Raw genomic sequence first — 20,791 nt, 5'->3', positions numbered from 1 at the left:
CCCGATCCCCCAATGGGCCATAAAGTTCCTGAGCTCCTCGCTGGCTTTTTAAATCAGAGTTGGAGGGTTCCCCAAAACAGCCCAGTAACAGGCCAATTTAAAACTCTACATCATCTCTAAAATGGTTTTGACGGTAAACACGTAGTGTATGCAAAACACCGTGTGCAGTGGTGTACATTTTTTTATCGGTATGCATCTGGGATGGCCACACTACTCAGGAGTGAATTAACTGTGTCATCCCAAATAAATGACCTAACAGCTCCAGTTGCCAGGCTCTTCCCACTTTATTTAACGGTGGCCAACTGCCATCCTGGCACTGTCTGGAGGGAAAGCCAAATGATAATAACATGGGGTAAAACAGCCAGAAAGAGCTACTTCCCTTCACATGACCCAACAGGGGATTTAAGGGAAGAGAATGCCCACCTGCATTTGTTTTGGTGTTACACATGAATTTTGTGTTTCACCGATAAATTATGCCCTGAGGCAAGGGTCTGAAACAGACTTGGGCACAGCATTCGTTCCTTCCTGTGCTGGGGAGACAGCCCACCGGCCTACAGAGAGTTTCCAAGAAGAGGTTCAGGAATCTCATTATTTCTTCCTAATGCCACATGCCTAGGGAAAATATGCTCTGTTGGTCTGTACTCAGTGGCATGGCTCTATAGTGAATGTATGGAAGGTCTGACCCCATGTGGCAGTGGGAACAGAGGGGACAATTCCCAAAGCAAGTCGCTAGCCAAGAAAATGCCCAGTGCAAAGTAAACACTTGTTAACACTGAGAGAGAGAAAAGAATAAATACAAAGATCAGCGATAGGTCGAACCCACAAATAGACACTCAGTGCAGCGCTACAGTCTCTCCGGATCCTAATCCCTGGAAGCCTCCAACTTTAGAAACAGTGATCACGAGCTGAGATTACACAGGTACATACACAGTGCCCGCACCTTCCCGTAGCCCGTCTCCCCCCCGAGCCCATAACCCTCCCTAGACCTCTTACTCGGCACACAGCTTTGCATTTCAACTTGCTCTGGAACCAGCTCCAACTCCCTCTTGGGCACTTCCCCACTAAGCAAGCTCTAAACAAGGCTTTTCATAGTCACACCCCACTCCCAGAGTCTCTGTGCAGGCACCCGCAAGGAATCAAAGCAACCAGATACTGTACCATTTTCTATGGTTCAGAATTAACCAGATACATACTGGATGACACACTTAATGCCACGAATCAGGGTTGGACACAGAAGCTACACCAGTAGCAATTCTGTATTTATCTCCAAAACCATAAACATAGACAATATAACATACTTGGGGCAGCTCCATATGCCAATCAAATACACTGATGTTGTTTGGAACAATGCTGTTAGGATACATGACTATTCCTCCAGCAGGGAAGAGGTTAACTAGCCACATAGTTAAAAAGGGATACTGTGAAGGTAAACACTATGGGTGAAATCTTGGTTCTGCTGAAGTCAATAGGAGCTTTGCCATTGACTTCAATGGGGCCAGTATTTCACCATATATATTTTTTTAAATAACCCTTACCCATGTTAGTGATAATACTTTATTGTATTAAAAATGAAAGAGTTTTTAGAGTCCAGTTTACTTTACTTTACTTACTTTTTGCATTTGATAATGATACAATTCCTGAATTTGTACAGCCCCTTTCATACTAATCAATCCCAAAGTGCTTTACACATTTTTTACTGACTGGGGACAAGCCTCAGCTCATGTCAGAAGGTCCATGCAACATCCTATGAACCACTCAGCTCCCAAAACCTCTGTTCCAGAGCTCAGCCCACACACCAGACTACATGCCAGGTAGCATCATGGAAAGTGTGAGGTGACAAAACTAGAGGTTGGCTAAGAACGTACAAATAATTTAACAGAAATACATGGCCTGTCTCTTTTGCACTAACATGAAGAGTTACACTCCTGTCAGAATTTGACCAGAAGACCAGACTTAACCTGCTTTTGTGAAAAGTGTTATGGAATAATTAATGATCACAAGTGGTCAGGATCTTTTGCTTCACATTTCACTTGACAGACATTTCCCTCAACTCCACAGAAAAAGGAGACTGGTTAGTTTCACTTTTGTTTCTGATTAATTTCATTTCCCCATTCTCATGCACTAGCCCAAGAAAAATTTAACATTGAAAACCACCACCACAACAAACCTGTGTTCACTGAAGTTATAAAAAAAGATTAAAAATAGAGTAGGCATACCTTTATCTATCCATGTACAAAGGGACAAATCCTGGTTTACAGAAGGTCTCAGGGACCATCCAAAATCTTCATAAAATTTGGGGTTGTGCTAACCAGGAGTTTCAGTCTACTGAAGCACCTAAGCTCCAGTGAGCTGCAGTTAAGTTCTTGAGGAGTTCCACAAGAACATCTCAAGAACATAGCTGTAGAGGACCTCCACTCCTGCAGAGTTAACTTCCAAATCTTCAGCACTTAGGATCCCCACAGGACAGCAGCCTGAAGTTCTCCTATGGAGTTTAGAAGTTCCACAAAAGTAGAGCCTCAGTCAGTACAATCTTGAGGGACAGAACTCTGACTTAACCAAACTTCAGATATCAGGAGTTTAAGCTAGGCTGAATTTGAAAAATGTTTAACTGTATATGTACAAAACTAAATGTTGGGCCTAAACTATGTTCACTGTGTCTCTTTAATAAACAAACTGTAGGAACCGTGGTGTAGGATTTGCCATAGTGGATTGGCCCACTGGGTCATCAGATCTGATATTCTGCACTGGGTCACGACAAATGGTTTCACTTCAGCTACCTCCTAATGCGTGCAGCAAGCTTTGCCATATTACAGATAATGGAAAATATTCCTTCTTTAACCCTGTAGCTCAGGGGTTGGCAACCTGGCGGGCCGGGCCAGTTTGTTTACCTGCCACATCCGCAGGTTCAGCGGATCGCGGCTCCCACTGGCAGCGGTTTGCCGCTCCAGGCCAATGGGGGTAGCGGGAAGCGGCGGCCAGCACATCCCTCGGCCCGCGCTGCTTCCTGCAGCCCCCATTGGCCTGGGACGGCAAACCGCAGCCAGTGGGAGCCGCGATCGGCCGAACCTGCGGACACAGCAGGTAAACAAACCGGCCCGCCAGGGTGCTTACTCTGGCGAGCCGCGTGCCAAAGGTTGCCGACCCCTGCTGTAGCTTTTACCTTCCAAAAAAGGATATGAAATACACCAAACAAATTAATCAGAATATTGCCTGTTGGAGAGGATTGTGGAAGAAACGTGGGAGGAAAGAAGACTTACCTTTCCGGAGGAAGGCTATCAGTGTTGCTGCTGTGCCGTCTCTGCATTTTCCTTAACACCTTGAAACACAGCACACTCAACATTAACGTTGCAGATCAGCAATCCCCAGGGGGACTAGTAACAAAGGCCCAGAGGGTCGGAGAGCTGTGACACCCATTCACCCAGTGACATGGTTGGCAAAAATCACCTGCTTCTCTCAACAGTGGTTCAGGAGTGTATCAGTTTTTTTAGCACACTAGCAAAAAAACAACTCTTGAAAGGTTTTCCGCTGGTAGCGCACATTTGGTAGCGCACAGAAACAGCTCTCCAGTCGGGGCAGGAAGGAGCCAGTTCGCATTCTATAGCGCCAGGAACAAAGTTGAAAGTCACATGGACTTTAGAATCCTACGATGAGATGATCTGAGAAGGGACTCCAGGACAACCGACAGTAACCCTAGATGTGACATACGAATTGGCTCTTTGTTGTCTAGGAATAAGATCTTTTCCTCCTCCTCTTCTGAAGGAGTTTGCAGGGCAATGTGAAGCACACAGGAGAGGGGGGGAAAAAGTAATATTTTATGAAAAATGCAGTCACATCAGGACAACACAGTTTTATTTTTTGCTACATAGTGCATCCCTGGTAAATCACATAATTCGCACTAGCAAACTCTCCAGGCGTCTCTTAAATATGTGCATGTATGAAAGATCAGATCTTTTGGGCACTGTCAAGTTATTTAATAAACTAGGGTCTGGAGTAGGAGAAGAATAAGCACAGAGATTATAATAACCTGAAACCCTTGGCTATAGTAGCCTTTCACAGAATTGGGATGAGGTTTTATTTATTTTTTATTCTCTTTCCAGCAGCAATTTTGAGTCCATGAAACTATTTTTTAAAAATAATCATTCTGAAAGCAGAAACAAATGTGTCATCACTTTAGTATCAAAGTGCCACACAGACATGAATAAGGAAGGCTAGCATTATTACCCCATTTTACTGCAGGGGAAACTGAGGCACTGAGAGCTTTGGGGTTTTTTTTGTTTTTTTTAAAGTGACCTGCCAAGGGTCAAATTGACAGTTTATAAGAAAGCTGGAATAGAACCATTAAATCCTTATTTCCAATCCTACACAATCCTTCACTGAGATTTTTTTTCAGCACCACTTAATTTAATTATTTTACCTTAACTTTTCAAGGTTTCATTATGTGTACACCTCTACCCCAATATAATGCTGTCCAAAGCCAAAAAATCTTACCGCGTTATAGGTGAAACCGCGTTATATCAAACTTGCTTTGATCCACCGGAGTGCACAGCCCCGCCCTTCCCCAGAGCACTGCTTTATCACGTTATATCCGAATTCGTTTTATATCGGGTCGCATTATATCGGGGTAGAGGTGTATATTAGTTACATATAGGATGGATCAAAATTGATGGTTTTAAAAAATAAATCTAAAAAAAAATCAGATTTTTTAATTTAAATTAAATACAGGGTGGGGTTTTTTTGTTGTAAATAAACCTATACATTTGAAACTGAGAACCTAAATTAAAACTTTTGGGCTTAATGTATCAGAAACATTTAAATTAAATAAAAAATAACAGAACATGTTTGCTGTCAAGTTTTAAGGAAAGTCATGCCACTAAACTAATGGAAGTCACTGGCTAAGCACCTGGAACCAGAGTTTATTGAAATGCTAATGAAGCTTTTGGGAGCAGTAGCCCCTTCTGCAGGTGCAGAGAGAATGTTTTCTTCATTTCAGTTGTATAAACTAGTTCAACTGAATGACTAGTTCATTCAGAGTTAAGAAACCAATTGGTAAGTTAAAAAAGCAGGAAAGCTTGTTTTCCTCTTCCAATCTCAGAATAAAAACTAGGTGTGAGAGAGAGAGAGAGAGAGATCTACTAGTTCTAAAATCTTGAAGGACATGGTGACCAGAAACAAATCAGTTCAGTTAGCTAATTATAGACAATACTTCCTTTGTTTAATAAAACAGTTTGTTTTAAATGCAAAACATGTTTTGATGAGGTTCTTAATAAACTTTTTTTCTTATGTATCCAGCACATGTAAAGGTAATTTTTAGTTAATAAAAGAAAATTAAAATGGTGTTTATGAGCATTTTAACTGAATTTTCATCCAAATAGAGCTGACACAAATCACAAGTAAAAATGAATGATTATCTAGTGAATAACATATGCATTGTTTACCATTATCTAGCCTAATCAAAAATGTAAAAATTAAGAACCTGAATAAATGTAAGTTAAACTAAACAATTGCTTAAATAAATGTGTATAGACATTGTGTATCCTCCAGATTAGCAATAAGAAGCACCACATTTAGTGTAAAGGCTATATTTAAGATGCAAATCAACATGTTTTAATGGGAACCAACCAAGGAGAATGAACCTCTCTTTAGGAAAATAACTAGAAAGTACAAATGCAAAGCATGATTAAAATCTGTGATTTAAATCAAGGTTTCCTGCTTGCTGACTTAAATCACAATTAAAATCAGTGACTTAAATCACATTGATTTAACTCAATCCACCCTGGTAAACACATACCTTTATTCTGTAAGGATATACCGTAGTTGTTCAGGTGATATTTCCCAACTCTCCCTCAAATATCCTAACGTGTTTGACGTGTAGCCTATACTTCGTGGGAAGCTATAGAAGAAGGAAGAAAAAAGAAAAAAAAGATTTAACTTCAAAAATTTTCTGCTCATGTTGCCTATGTTGCCATATTCCTCATTCCTAAAGCCCCACATGGAAACAAAACAAACATTTCTTTGGCAGAGAAGCAAAAGGCCATGCAAATTGTATCAAATACAGACTTTATCCATTACATTAAAAAATCCTGGTCCTGCAACTTACAACATGTGAGCCGACGGCTGCACATATAGGGAAGTCAGTGAGGCTAGGTACAATGCACAGGTGGACTCCTTTGCCTGCAAGATGCAGGCGCAGGATCAAAATAAATATTTTACATGAACCTTTCCTCCCAAAGCGTTTCACAAGATTATAAGATACACATACCCCCCCACACATACACATCCCAACACTGAAACGTAGCCAGCTGAGAGGTGGAGCTAAGTGACAAACCACTGAGGAGAGAAGAGATATTTTGGCTAGAATACACAATCAGATGCCTGTACTATTAAAGAGTACCACAGGATTTTGATGTCTACAAAACCCCAGAGAGGACCTTGGTTTGTAAAGCCTGATCCTGAAGATTACAGTCTACTGTGTGTGTCTTTGTCCTATACCTCAGAAGGATGAAGGGCTGGATAAGAGTCAATAGCCAGAAGAGGATCTCAGCATTTCAAACAGCCATTCCATCTGACATTCCTTTACTGTAGATTTTCATAATTAGAGAGAGAGGGAGAGAGCTGGGAAAACCACAAATTGCATACGAACATGGCTGAAACCACATTATACAGAGAGTACACAGATGGGCTGATGGACTCACAAGCTCCAAGAAAGTAATTCCATTCAGGATCTTTGGTGACACTGTAAACCACAAGCACTGTTCTGATTACAAACATCTTCTTTGTAATTCATGGCAGCCCTTTGATTATATACATTTTTGAATCCAAGGTTGTGTTTTAGGGTTCAGAATATATTATAAAAAAGATACCCCCCTCTGCACCCTCCCCTGCAAATAAAATTGAAGCTGCAATTACGGTGACAATACTTAGCATTTTAACAACAATTTACTTTTTCTCCCCCCAGATGCTGGGTAAATGTTAACCCATTCTCCCAACACCCCTGCAAGCTACATACACAATATTACCCCCATCTTACAAATGGAGTGAGACAGAGAGAGGTTAAGTGACTTGCCCAAGACCTCAGTCTGATCCGTGCAAGCAGATTCCTGTGCCTACGCACAGCCACGGAGCTCCATGTTATAGCAGAGATCTGCCCAAGTAGGTCTGATCGCAGAATGAGAGCAGAAGTCAGTGAGAGAACTCAAGAGTTCCTGACATCCCGCCCCCCTCCCTGACAGCCCTGAGCTCAGTCTACTGGGGCTCCACTAGCTTGTGCTATGGGGTGACTATCCATCAATTTGTCTTTTCAAATGTTTTCCCCTACCAAAGCCAAGTGTGGCCCTTTGCAAAGTGAATTCCTTTTAGGTATCAGCCATAGTGGGGTCAGTGAAGAGAACCCCAAAGGGTTAGGCACCAAGATTGCCTAGGGATCCAATAGGACAGCTGATCTTCGGCCTTGTACACAGTACTACAAACCTAAGGCCAGATACCATTGGGGTAGATGTCATCTCAAAAGACACCTAACTAGGGCTGTCAAGCAATCAAAAAAAAATTAACTGCACTGTTAAACAATAACAGAATACCATTTATTTAAATATTTTTGGATGTTTTCTACATTTTCAAATATATTGATTTCAATTACAACACAGAATACAAAGTGTACGGTGCTCACTTTATATTTATTTTTGATTACAAATATTTGCACTGTACAAAACAAAAGAAATAGTATATTTCAATTCACCTCACACAAGTACTGAAGTGCAATCTCTTTATCATGAAAATTGAACTTACAAATGTAGAATTATGTACAAAAATAACTGCATTCAAAAATAAAACAATGTAAAACTTTAGAATCTGCAAGTCCACTCAGCCCTATTTCAGCCAATTGCTAAGACAAACAAGTTTGTTTACATTTACGGGAGATTCTGCTGACTGTTTCTTATTTACAATGTCACCTGAAAGTGAGAACAGGCGTTCGCATGGCACTGTTGTAGTCGGCATCGCAAGATATTTTATGTGCCAGATGCGCTAGAGATTCATATGTCCCTTCATGCTTCAATCACCATGCCAGAGGACATACTTCCATGCTGATGATGGGTTCTGCTCAATAATGATCCAAAGCAGTGCGGACCTGCGCATGTTCATTTTCATCATCTGAGTCAGATGCCACCAGCCAAAGGTTGATTTTCTTTTTTGGTGGTTTGGGTTCTGTAGTTTCTGCATCGGAGTGTTGCTCTTTTAAGACTTCTGAAAGATGATCCACACCTCGTCCCTCTCAGATTTTGGAAGGCACTTCAGATTCTTATACCTTGAGTTGAGTGTTGTATCAACCTTGAGTTGAGTTGAGTATCTTATCCTTAGAAATCTCACATTGGTACCTTCTTTGCATTTTGTCAAATCTGCTGTGAAAGTGTTCTTAAAACAAACATGTGCTGGGTCATCATCCGAGACTGCTATAACATGAAATACCCGCATTCTGCCATATAAAACAGAACAAAAGACATACAATTCTCCCCCAAGGAGTTCAGTCACAAATTTAATTAACGCATTATTTTTTAATGCGCATCATCAGCATGGAAGCATGTCCTCTGGAATGGTGGCCGAAGCATGAAGGGGCATACGAATGTTTAGCATATCTGGCACGTAAATACCTTGCAACGCCAGCTATAAAAAAGTGCCATGCGAATGCCTGTTCTCACTTTCAGGTGACATTGTAAATAAGAAGCAGTCAGCAGAATCTCCCGTAAATGTAAACAAACTTGTTTGTCTTAGCAATTGGCTGAACAAGAAGTAGGACTGAGTGGTTTTGTAAGCTCTAAAGTTTTGCATTGTTTTGTTTTTGAGTGCAGATATGTAACAAAAAAAAATCTACATTTGTAAGTTACACTTTCACGATAAAGAGATTGCACTACAGTACTTGTATGAGGTGAACTGAAAAATAGTATTTCTTTTATTATTTTTACAGTGCAAATATTTGTAATAAAAATAATATAAAGTGAGCACTGTACACTTTGTATTCTGTGTTGTAATAGAAATCAATATATTGAAAATGTAGAAAAACATCCAAAAATATTTAATAAATTTCAGTTGGTATGCTATTGTTTAACAGTGCGATTAATCACGATTAATTTTGAATTGCAGTTATTTTTTTTGAGTTAATCGCGATTAATCGACAGCCCTGCACCTAACTTAAACACTGAATGACTGAGTTGTGTCTGGATTTGGCAGTTCCACACCATGTTGTGACATACGGTAATTTTGCACCTGCAATGCCACGTGCACGCTAGCATTTATACCAGGAAAAAACAAATCAGGCTACATACATCTTGCTAACAGAGGACTTTGGATTGTCAAGGATTGCACAGTATTCAAATGTTCACATCACAGGCAATGAGTACCATACTAATTAGGTATAAGAACAGAATGCTCTAATGGGTCATATTTGAAAAAATAATGTTTTTATTTTTATTATTTGTATTTCAGTACTAACTAGAAGCCCCAGTCAAGGACTAAGACCCCATTGTGCTAGGCGCTGTACAAACACAAAATAAAAAGCAGACATTCAAACCTTCTTGTCTGTTTATTATGCAGACACACACACACCGGGGCAGGCCTGTCCCTGTGCCTCTCGATACATTGCAATTTGAAGCTAACCTAACAAGGTTGAAGCTGCAGAGGGTTTGATTGGCTACAGAATGACTGACTATTTTCTCTGGCTGTGCTCAGGCTTCCCCAGCTATTCTGAGATTTGAAAAATAAAATTTACGATGAAAGAGGTGGCTAAAGAATGTGCATGGGGGGGGGAAGGAAGAAGAGGAATTTCCCCCTTCTTTGAACGCAGCAGCACAATAAACACGGATACCACATAGTCCCCATCCCATCATCCCTTTTACAATGCAGTATTTCCCTGTATAAAAACCCCACTCCGTTAGACAGGAGGAGGACAAAAAGCACAGAGCTCCTTCACCTACCCTCACAATCCAGCAATCACAAGGTCCATCATCCAAACCCTGCCAAGCCAGCTGGAATAAACAAAGCCACCCACGTGACGGGCGACTTCCGATTCCCCCGCCCAGGATAGACACAAAGTAACTTCCTCCCTCTTCTGCCGCAGCCTATCAGGCTGGGGCGACTGGCTACAGCGGATCATGTGCCGGGAGCGGAGCGGAAGCACTTAGCGGGTCTGTTTAGGTTCCTTTGCTGCAGGCAACAAGAGCAGGAAGGGGGTGAGTTAGCAGCGCATTTTGCTTCGGATTCGCTGCTTCGGCATCAGCTGCTAGGTGGTTTTTTTGTTGTTTTTTTGATTGATCCTTTTCTGAGAAAGGAGGAGAGGTTATTTCCCCCCGTTTGATGTAGACAGGCCCAGGAGGCTCCTGGGGGCCCCATCCCCTCTTTTTAGGAGCAGGCCATGGGGGGGAGTGGGGCTAGCAACAGAGGTACGGGCTGGCGTGATCGTTTCGTTTTTTTTCGGAGACTGGAGGGCAGGTTGGCTTGGCGAAGGTCCCCTCTCTAAGCTCGTGTGCTTTGTTAGATTTCCTCTACTTCATGCGAAATCGATCTGTACAGACAGGGAGGTGGACCTGACTGCAGCTGAGGCTTCCGTTTGCTTTTTAAGGTTCCAGAGCCCGCCTGAAGTGTGTCCCCCCCCAAACAGCCCTGTTTAAAAATTTGCTCACACAGGAAAAGCTGTGGCTTTTTCTCTCTTGTGTTTAGTCCCAAACTCCTTGTTAGGGTTTCAGCTACAGCTTCTCTTTTTAAAGGGTTTTTTTTTTTTTGTGCTCTTCCAGTTCCTCCAGAGACTTCTCAGGCTGGTTCAGTGTGCAGCTGATTAATGCACTCCTGGAAAAATTAGTTTACCTCTAGGGGTTCTTTTCATTCCCCCTCTAAATGAGCAAGTGCAGTGGCTGAAGGAGAAATAAGAAAAATCCAGGGAGAACCAGAATCTGGTGCAGCTAGTGCAACAAGGGGAAAAACCAACAATTCCAGAGCAGTGTCAGTAAAGGTGTATATGGGAATGGTGCACTTTGTGTCAATGGTGTGGCGCAGGCTGCTGCGGAAGCGCTGGGTCCTGGGTATTGTATTTGGACTCTCCCTCATCTATTTCCTTACCAGTACCTTCAAACAGGTCAGTATTGCTTTTCTTCTTTGTCTTTCCCCTCCCTCACTGCCCCATTTCTCTGTAGGTCAAGGCCCAGTCCTACAAAAACACTTAATGCCAAATATGGTGCTTATTACTGATGGAAGGTTTCAGAGTAGCAGCCGTGTTAGTCTGTATCCGCAAAAAGAACAGGAGTACTTGTGGCACCTTAGAGACTAACAAATTTATTAGAGCATAAGCTTTCGTGGGCTACAGCCCACTTCTTCGGATGCATATAGAGTGAAACATATATTGAGGAGCATGTTCATGCTCTCTGTATGTGTGTATATATATCTCCTCAATATATGTTTCACTCTATATGCATCCGAAGAAGTGGGCTGTAGCTCACGAAAGCTTATGCTCTAATAAATTTGTTAATCTCTAAGGTGCCACAAGTACTCCTGTTCTTATTACTGCTGGAAGTGCTCCCATTGTATGACTACAAATTGAAGTACTGCATCTGGTGGTGGCTGCAGGTTTGGGTCCCCGTCTGTGAGCTCCGAGAGGTAGAGAACATCCCCACCCTGTATAAACTTGCAGCACATCATGAGAGATGTTAAAAATGATTTCTCTTGCAGGTTGTAAATTATTGGTGTTTAGCAGAGTGACCTAAAAATAATATGCTGAAATGCTACGATTTTTTTTAAAAAACCTGTGTTAATGATGGATCTCAAAATCTTATCCTAGGCTACTTTACTTCTGCCAGCATCATCACTAAGATTTAAGGGGTACTGTAAGTTAGGAGCTTGAACCTGAAACTCTATGTAAAGTGAAAGTTTTACATCAGTAATACGCTATAGCAACGTGTTCATGGGATCTAAAGGGCAACTGGAAAGTTTTATGGGCTCAAAGTGTTCTCTTGTAATGTATGTTGTGAAATGCCATCCCAAGCAGGATAACATCATTATGCATGAGGGACAAAAAGTGAAACCCACTGCTCCAAGCAAAGGCCCTAATTCTACATTAGGAGCCATGCAGGCAGAAGGGCCTGCCCGTGTAAATCTGGTTGGAGGATTGGGACCTCAGTGAGCTGCAGAAAGAAAGCAAAGATCATAAATGGTGAACGCTAATGGGAGCTGAATACTTAACTCCATTAGGTGACCTTGAAAATCTCTACATGTGTAAATTTTTATTTTTTTTTAAATGAACTAACCTTCTTTTATTAAAGGTCAGGACATTTTTCCCCCTTGTAAATGAGCTTTGTTAAAAATATCCCTGTAATTAGATCTTTGTTTAAAGAAAAATATAGATTCCCGATGGTGAGACTTGCTCTAGATTGTTACAATGAGGCCTAGATTTCTTGACACCTGTACTTTCTTAAGCAGTGCCTAAATAAAGCCCTATTCTTTTGTCTGCAGCGCCGCTTTAAAGGTGCATGTGTAAGATGGTTTTCCAAAGGCAATCTTGAAATGTTTTAAGTATCTGTCCATCCTTAAATGGACCTCGCCTGGCTGTTCTTGAACTGCCTCTATCACATATCACCTCTTTATTTGAGGTGAGGTAGAAAAAGCAGCTTTGAATGTCTGACCTGTCTGGAGCATTAGTAGATCTTGCAAGGGAGTGTGTTGAACAGGGGGACTGGGAGTCTGGATTCTTGGTTTCTGCCCTGGCTGCCCCACTGACTCCCTATATGACTTTGAGTAAATCAGTTAAGCTAAGCCAAATTTTTACAAGTGGCCAGTGATTTTGAGTGCCGAGCATCTGCAGGACCTGATTTTCAGAGGTGCTGAGAAACTGCAGCTCTTTTTGACCTAACGAATCATAGAAGGGCCGCACCAAAGAAAATTAGGCCCTAAAGTGTTTCAAGTTGGGCACCCAAAGTTAGTGGATGTTTCTGGAAAATGTAGGCTTTCAATGCTGCCTGCCTCAGTTTCTCCCACCTTTAAACCGGGAACAACAATATTTAATAAACCTCTCCAGGAGTGGGTTGCAAGGCTTAATTCAAAGTGAACGTTGACCAAGTGCTTTGGGATCCTTGGATGAAAGGTACTACAGAAGTGCACATTTTATTGTTCTTAGTGTCCCTGTTTTGTAAGGCGAGCTGATGGGGGGTGGAAAGGAGAGAGCATTCTTTGTGTTACTAGGAAGAGGGTGAAATAACTTCTAATGTATGTCACTTAGAGAAAGGAATGCTACTTTTATGGTCTGAAATAATGTCTGAGGTGTCAATTAGTCCTGAAATTAATATCTACAACACCCTTTATTTTTATGGTGTTGGTTTAATGTTACACGCAGGATGTGGTAAACCACTGTCTCAGGCTGTTGGTGTGATATCTCATGCTGCGTTAGTTCCTTGCAGTTTCCTTCTGTCTTGGGAATTGCAACCATTAGAGTTCAGCTGGGGGAATGGAGCGCAGAGTTGAGTAAGAGAAGGGAACTGTGTGTTAACTTGCATTGCTGGGTTTCGTTGCAGGAAGAGAGGACGGTACGCGATCGGAATCTTCTCCAAGTACAGGAACATGAGCCCATCATGTGGAAGGTGCAGTTCAGCCTGGGAAATAGCAGTCAGCGGAGTAACCAGTGCAGAAATTCTGTCCAGGGGAAGCTATTCATTACGGATGAGCTGGGTAAGGCCACTGATAAGAGCCTTTCCTGCAAACCACAATGCTCAGCACTGTGTGTACCCTCTGGATTTTGCTGGGACCCCCAAGTAGCAATTCCCTCCACTCTCGTGCATTCCCACTAGAGTAAATTCTTCTGTTGTAGAAATGTTGTCTCAGATGCTACTTCCTGGCAATAGAACACCGCCTTAAATTGAAGCAAGGGATGTTCAGTAATGGCTGTAGGTGCTTCTGGGGTGACTGCAACAACTGTCTTAACAGCACACCAGAGGGAGTTGCATACATTGCTGAACACCCTTCACTTCATTTGGAGACAGTGTTCTGTTATAGGGAAGTAGCATTTGAGACATTTCCCACAACAAAATAATTGACTCTAGTGGGAATGCACTAAAGTGGAGGGATTGCTACTTGAAATTTGACTTTAGCCAGGACAGTAAAAACTCCAGTCATTTCACTTTTATGTATTTTTAAGAACACCATGCTTGGAATTTTGGTTCAGTATTGACTTGGGGAAACGAGTAGAATGCTTTTTGCAGGATTCACTTTCTGCCGCACTTAAATGGACCCATCCAAGTTCTGAAGCTGACCCCATCCTGCCTTAGTTTCTGAGATCTGACTGGTTCATAATCTGAGGTGGCTTAGGCGTAGGCTACATCCACCCTAGTTCCTTTTCATGTTTTATTGCAACAAAACTCTAAGATCACTGGCCACCCATCCTTATCAGATGGCAATTTTAAAGTTGTTTGACTGTATCTCGCTGGTCTGCCCTTAATAGGAATGCATATTTCAGAACTACATCCATTAGAGGTAAAATACATGTAGTTTTTCTTTTAAAGGTACACTACAAACATATTTTTTCTTACCTTTGGCTTTCTGAAAATGATTCACTACTTGCTCAAATGCTTAACTAACGTCATTGTTTTATTATTGCAAATCTGTTTTTTAAGATACTTACAAGCACTGTCATGCCAGAAATCCTACAGGGTGCCAGTAGCGTAGGTACAATGTCCCTCTAAGTGCAACTTTATATTGTTTACTTTGCCTGGGGCTGCCATATATATATAGTAAGCTCATTGGAGCTGGGACCATCTTTGTTTTGTACAGTGCCTAGCACAGGGGGGGTCCTAGACACTGAGCTGTACCATAATATAAATAATCTATTAGTCACACCTGCTTTGATATGGCCCAACAAATAGTACAGGCACCAATCTTGCAAACATTTAAATGTGCTTAACTTTAAGTATGTGAGTTGTCCCCTTAAAGTCAATGAAACTACACACTTTTTAAAAGTTAAATATGTGCATGTGTCTGAAGGATTGTGGCCATAAAGTTGAAGAATGAAAATTTTAAATCAACTTTGGTATGACTGGCAGTTCCCAGGATATTTTTTAGGCATGTTTGCAAGAATAAAAGATGCAGAAATCAATGCTGCATTCCAATGACTCCCCGATTTACCTAGCGTTTGTGTGTATGTGAAACTTACGGGCGAATGCAGTGCTTTCAGTGTGAGAGCCCAGTCTCCCCCGTCTTATATTACTATTATTGGTTAGATTGCAAAATCCCTCCAAATGCGCTAATCACTTTCCAAACACCGAGAAAGACACTGTGAAAGCAAGTAAGTCTTGTACAAGTTTCCCCCACAGACAGATTTGCAATGCACCTTGCTCTTGTTGTTCCAGCACTGGGCTTTTCTTGATGAGAGATCATCAGTCATGCAAAAATTGTGTAGCAGCTTTTGTGATGTACGCAAGTAGAGACTAAACTGAGATCATCTGCAGGGGTTCTCAACATTTTTTTTTCTGAGATACCCCCCCACCCCCCAAAAAAGGCTATAAAAACTCCACAGCCCACCTGTGTCGCAACAATTGTTTTTCTGCATATAAAAGCCAGGGCCAGTGTTAGGGGGTAGCAAACAGGGCAATTGCCCGGGGCCCCTGCAAAGCTACTTTGCTCAGACTTCAGTTTTAGCCCTGGGTGGTGGGACTCAGGCCCTCGGCATCAGCCCCATGCAGTAGGGCATTGGCTTTGTGCCCTGGGCCCCAGCGAGTCTAATGCTAGCCCTGATTGGCGGACCCCCCTGAAGCCAACTTGTGGCCCCCCACTGATCGACTGAACTCGCTGTCCCTTGTGAGTCAAGCTAGGATTTGAATTCCAGTCCCCAAAGTTCCTAGTTTACACATTCCCTAAAACACTGAAGCGATGCTCCTTCTTCAGAAAGGTTCATAATGGACTTACTCCGTTAAGACTCTTCCTAAGTGATGAGTCTGTTTCGTATGCAGGGTGTATCTAGACTGTAATCATGGGGTGAGATTGCAGCGCAAGCTGATATACCTAAGATAGCTTTAATTTGATAGTATGGGGCCCGGAGCAATGACGCTGCTGCAGTGTGAACTTCAGTGCAGGCTAGCCTCAGAAGTAATTACCCAGGATTTCAGTTGGATTTGTGCAGCTCGTGCTGCCACGGCTTGGCTACTCTGCCAAGCTAGTAAGATTAAAGCGAGTTTGCGTATGTTGGATCAAGGGACAATCGCTCCTAGGGATGACTGCAATCACTAAACTGTGTTTATGTGACAGAGTTCTTTTTCAGATTGAGACGGGCAGTGATCTATCTGGAGAGGTATTGGGTGAAATTATTGTAACCACCCTTACCCATGCCCCCAAAAAGAAAGCACTGTGGCAAATTTGGAAGAGTGCAAGTTTTGAATGTATTTTAGTTCAATATATTTATCTACAAAGTAGAGACAGACTGGCCGTAAGATTCATTATTTCCAAATAGCATCTGCTGGGCCACCTGGTCATATCAGTCATTGGTGTACAGCAGCATTCCTCAAACTTGCCTGTTCTCAAATGATAGGGTCCTAATCTTGTACATGCGCTCCTTATTATAGCCCCATTGCTTTCCACGACCCTGCTCCAGCGGGAGGCACAGCAGAGTGGATTCTGTAAGTTACAACTTTTCCCTCTGTTTTTCAGGCTACATCTGTGAAAGGAAGGACGTGTTGGTGAATGGCTGTTGTAACGTCAACGTGCCTAGTGCAAAGCTCTATAGTTGTGACAGCTGCCTGCCCAACGGTTGTTGCAGCGTGTACGAGTACTGCGTTTCCTGCTGTCTGCAGCCCAACAAGGTGCGTGGAGCGCCTCTTGCTTTTCAAGTTCTTATCCTGTTCAGTTAGCTGAGCATCCTCAGATGCCAGCTGGCCAAGTGTGTGCACTCATTGTGAAGGGACCTGGAAACAGGGAAAGCCTGCTGGGACCGTGTAAGAAATTGTCTCACAATAACAGCTAGAGCTCTGTGGAGGCTGGAAAGTCCATTTTGCAAGGGAGTTTGAGATTCCTTCATTCCAATTAAGAAAGAGAGCAGTAAATTTCAAAATTCTCTATGAAAGAAAATTTTTGAAAAACCCATTTGTAGCCATCCTCCCTCTGAGTCAGGGTGCGCTCTCTTGGCAGCGTTGGGCAGTCGGTGTGTCCATCAGCCATTCTACCTTATGGATGCACAATCACCCAGATATCATTTCAGGTCTCCAACAAGGAGAAATCGACACCCGCAGTCAGCTGGTAGCCCTGGTCTCCTGGCGTGGGGGGGGCACAGCACAGTCTAGGGCTCTGGCCCTCTGGGTGTGGGCGAAGCACTTCAACAGTCTGTAGCCTGCTGCTTCCTGGCTGGGGCAAGTAGCAGTAGGCTACAGCTCCAGCCGGCTCGGCATGGGCAGAGCAATTACACAGTTTATAGCCCTCAGCCTCCTGGATGGAGCAAACAGCAACAGTTATCTATGTTGCCAGCCTTCTGGCCTAAAGGTTAATGCACTGCCAGCCTCGCACATGGGGCTGGGGGTAGGGGGCCTGGGCCCACCCTGCTCCACCAGGTTCCAGCTCAGGGCCCTAGCAGTGGCAGGCAATCCCGCCACTGGGTTGGTGGGAAACATGTGGTTGCTGCCTCATCTCTCGGCAGCACAACTGGACCAAAATCTTCTTTCCCTGGGCTACTTCCTACCAGTTCCTGCTCTCGCTACTCCATCGCTGCTGGGACCTGGCTCTCAGTCTCACAGTCATAGAATCCTAGAATATTAGGGTTGGAATAGACCTCAGGAGGTCATCTAGTCCAACCCCCTGCTCAAAGCAGGACCAACTCTCATTTTCAACTCTCCTTTATGGTCCTTGAGTATTGGCACTGCAGCACTTCCCTACATTCCATTAAGCAGGCACAATCCAAAGCTACTTTGAATTTTATTAGTAAAAAATGCAGCACTGAGAAAGCATTGCTAATAAACCTTTCAAAAGACAATGTAAGAAGAACAGTTCGGTGAAATTGTTCTGCTGTAACCTTAATTGTCAAACTCTCAGTGTATGCTAACAAAGAAATCCACTTTTCTCCATTCCCCTTCCGTAACTAACTTACATAGGTGCATATTATTTCTGCCTCTCTCAGCAACTTCTCCTGGAGCGTTTCCTGAACCGGGCAGCTATCGCTTTCCAGAACCTCTTCATGGCAGTGGAAGATCACTTTGAGTTGTGCTTGGCCAAGTGCAGGACTTCATCACAGGTCAGATGCTGCGGCATGTGAAGTAGAGGAGGGAAGGGAGGTGCCAAAAATATCTGAGAAGGTGATGTTGATGCTATGAATGTATGGGCTTGTCTTCACTACGGGGAGATCAACGCTGCTGCAATGGATGCAGCAGGGGTCGATTTAGCGGGTCTAGTGAAGACCCACTAAATCAACGGCAGAGCACTCTCCAGTCGACCCTGGTACTCCACCTCTCTGAGAAGAGTAAGGGAAGTCGACTGGAGAGTGTTTCCCATCGACACAGTGCAACGAAGACACCGCAGTAAGTCGACCTAAGCTACATTGACATAACTTAGGTTGACTTACCCCAGTAGTGAACAGAAGCCCTATATTTCTTATATGTGCACGTGTGGGCTCACGTGCACTCACTTGTACATGTTTAGGCTGTCCTTGGGAGCCAGTCTTGGGAGATAAGTGAGCAGCTTTCTCACTAAACTTGGGGCATAGTGCACTGCTAGAGCAGTACAGAAATGGACACTGACTTGGTCTTAGCACTAGAAACATGCTATAAAGGGACTACTAGCCTGGAATGCGGCCAACCAAGTACATTAGTGTGCCTGTTTCCACAGCAGCTTTAGCAATCCTAAATTGTTTCCTTCACAGCACAGTACATCTGGGTAATCACCACTATAAGTCTGCTGACTATAGAAATTTTAACTTATGTTAAAAATACACAAACCAGTGCTGGGTACCTATAATTAAAACCACCATTTCAAGCCTGTTTGGTTAGCAGAAGTCTTGTTTTAAGCAAACGCCATACCTGCTGGAAGATGGTGGTGAGGTGATGCCCCCACCGTCTTATGGTGTACTTAAGCAGGAGCTCCTACTACAAAGTAGAGATGATAGATCCAAATGTCTCTAGAGCTTTGGGGGAGGGGAGATCCAGTGTCTTGACTCTAGGTTCCTCTGCTATACACTCCTATAGCTCAAGCATTGACTTTTTTTTTTCTTTTTTTTCAATAGAGTTTGATTAGAATGTGTGCATGGGAACTTGAGCAGTCTGACTCCAGCCTGCTTGGGTATTTACTCTAAAGGAGCTTCTGGCTACAGTTCAGCGACCGTGTGTTGTAATGTTGCAACTAATTTTTTTTTTTAGCTCTGCTCCCTAGATACTATGATGGTGTGTCTGTGAAACAGCCATTGCCATATAAACACCACTGCCGTCTGCCCTTTGTGGGAGAGGAATGAGGTATTTTACACTGGAGAGCTGCTTTTTAATAGCACGTGTTGTCCCTAAGGGCTTTTCCCTCTCTTCCCAACAGAGCGTGCAGCACGAAAACACCTACAGAGACCCCATTGCAAAGTACTGCTATGGCGAGTATCCCCCTGAGCTTCTGCCTATTTGAAAGCTGCATAATCTGAACTAACATGGGGAAAACAAACTGAGGATTGGCGCCTGGAACTGCAAGACAAGAGCTGCGTGTACAAGAGCTTAAACTCTCATCTTGAGATTTCCCAAGACAAACAGAGTGATTTGCAGTCTAAGCTTGGGACTTATTTCTTGGGACAATCTCTCCTATTTAGACTGAAGAACATGATAGACCTGCCATGGATGGGTGGGAGGGAATCCTTTGAATGGTTAATCTAATTGAAGAGCTACCATTTAGGATACACGCAATGGATTTAGTCTGTAGATCAGCATAGAAAAGGGCATAATACAGCCTTTCATCTCTACATAGAAGTTAAATTATATCCCCAAAAAACATGGACTTTAGACCGACTGCTGTAGATATGAAGAGGGATTTTTTTGTGCTTAAAAGGTAAATAATGCCTAGGGAGCTTATCTCCTGGAGGACTTTTCAGCATCCACGGTGCAGACTTTATATGTAACTATGAATTATTTATTGGGTTTATATGGAATAGCTGAAAGTATTGATGTTTCTTGTAGCCATTGGCTGACTCCTTCCAATCCATAGATTATCCTGGAGAAAGGTCATCCTTCATCTTGACCAGAATAACTTATCTCTCTCTTCTGTCAGGGTTTTTTTTTTTCACTGGGGCCCATCACCATAGTATTTGTGTGCCAGTTTAAACTGGCATAGCAAAGTCACCTCTGGAATTCATGGAGCCTTCAGTTCCCATAACATGAGAGAGAAAGGAGAGCTCTGCATGGGCTGGGGTGTTTTTGTGAGTGGATGCATATGCCATCCTAGTTAGAAAAGCTTAACAAAAGAAAGTCTCGCGGGGTAACCCGTAAGTCATCCAACTCTTGATTATTCAGATCTCCTTGCCTGAAGTACTGAGGCTTCTGCTGCTTGTACTGCACACCAGCATGGCTCCAAAATGCTTCACTCCTGGTTGTGCAGGGGCAGGAAGCGAAAGGACTGGGGTGTTTGGGGATCCTGATTTTAATGAGATCCTGATGTAGTAAGTAATTAGACTAAAATGTCAGGACACGTGGCTCTAGCCCTCCTCTGAAGTTAGATTAGCGGCCAGTTTCGCAGTAGTTCTATTAACAGCTTATTAATGACATTCCAGCATGGGGTTCTGACCTGGCTGCTTGGAGGACTCTCTAGTTTGAGATTTCAATCTAATTAG

General features: G+C 42.9%; 2 protein-coding genes across 2 annotated transcripts in view; one reads left to right on the top strand and one right to left on the bottom strand.

Annotated features, from left to right (window-relative positions):
• The window catches only part of RNFT2 (ring finger protein, transmembrane 2), a 36,715-nt gene extending 26,711 nt beyond the window's left edge, over window positions 1-10,004 (bottom strand). Inside the window, exons 1-3 of the mRNA XM_024195576.3 lie at window positions 9,963-10,004; window positions 5,789-5,890; window positions 3,258-3,753 (exon numbers count right to left, since the gene is read on the bottom strand). Coding sequence (XP_024051344.1) covers window positions 3,258-3,340 — 83 coding nt within the window. The 5' untranslated portion in view covers window positions 3,341-3,753; window positions 5,789-5,890; window positions 9,963-10,004. The remainder of the gene's footprint in view (window positions 1-3,257; window positions 3,754-5,788; window positions 5,891-9,962) is intronic.
• Window positions 10,005-10,224: 220 nt separating this feature from the next.
• Window positions 10,225-20,782, top strand: CUNH12orf49 (chromosome unknown C12orf49 homolog). Its single transcript, XM_024195577.3, has 5 exons — window positions 10,225-11,116; window positions 13,542-13,695; window positions 16,663-16,814; window positions 18,119-18,232; window positions 19,516-20,782. Exons 1-5 carry the CDS (start codon window positions 11,000-11,002, stop codon window positions 19,597-19,599), a joined length of 621 nt encoding a protein of 206 aa, XP_024051345.1. The 5' UTR covers window positions 10,225-10,999; the 3' UTR covers window positions 19,600-20,782.
• The last annotated feature ends 9 nt before the right edge of the window (window positions 20,783-20,791 follow it).

This window comes from Terrapene carolina, unplaced genomic scaffold (assembly GCF_002925995.2).
Source record: "Terrapene carolina triunguis isolate 2854851 unplaced genomic scaffold, T_m_triunguis-2.0 Scaffold951, whole genome shotgun sequence".
NCBI lineage: Eukaryota > Metazoa > Chordata > Testudines > Emydidae > Terrapene > Terrapene triunguis.
Note: the sequence above shows the minus strand (reverse complement) of the source record. Positions and strands in the feature narration are given on the sequence as shown.

Bases quoted from the DNA above. Each gene is read 5' to 3' on its own strand.
- CUNH12orf49 (XM_024195577.3), top strand. From the start codon at position 11,000: ATGGGAATGGTGCACTTTGTGTCAATGGTGTGGCGCAGGCTGCTGCGG. The intron at 11,117-13,541 runs GTCAGTATTGCT...GTTTCGTTGCAG, and splicing joins TTACCAGTACCTTCAAACAG to GAAGAGAGGACGGTACGCGA. The intron at 16,815-18,118 runs GTGCGTGGAGCG...TGCCTCTCTCAG, and splicing joins GCTGTCTGCAGCCCAACAAG to CAACTTCTCCTGGAGCGTTT.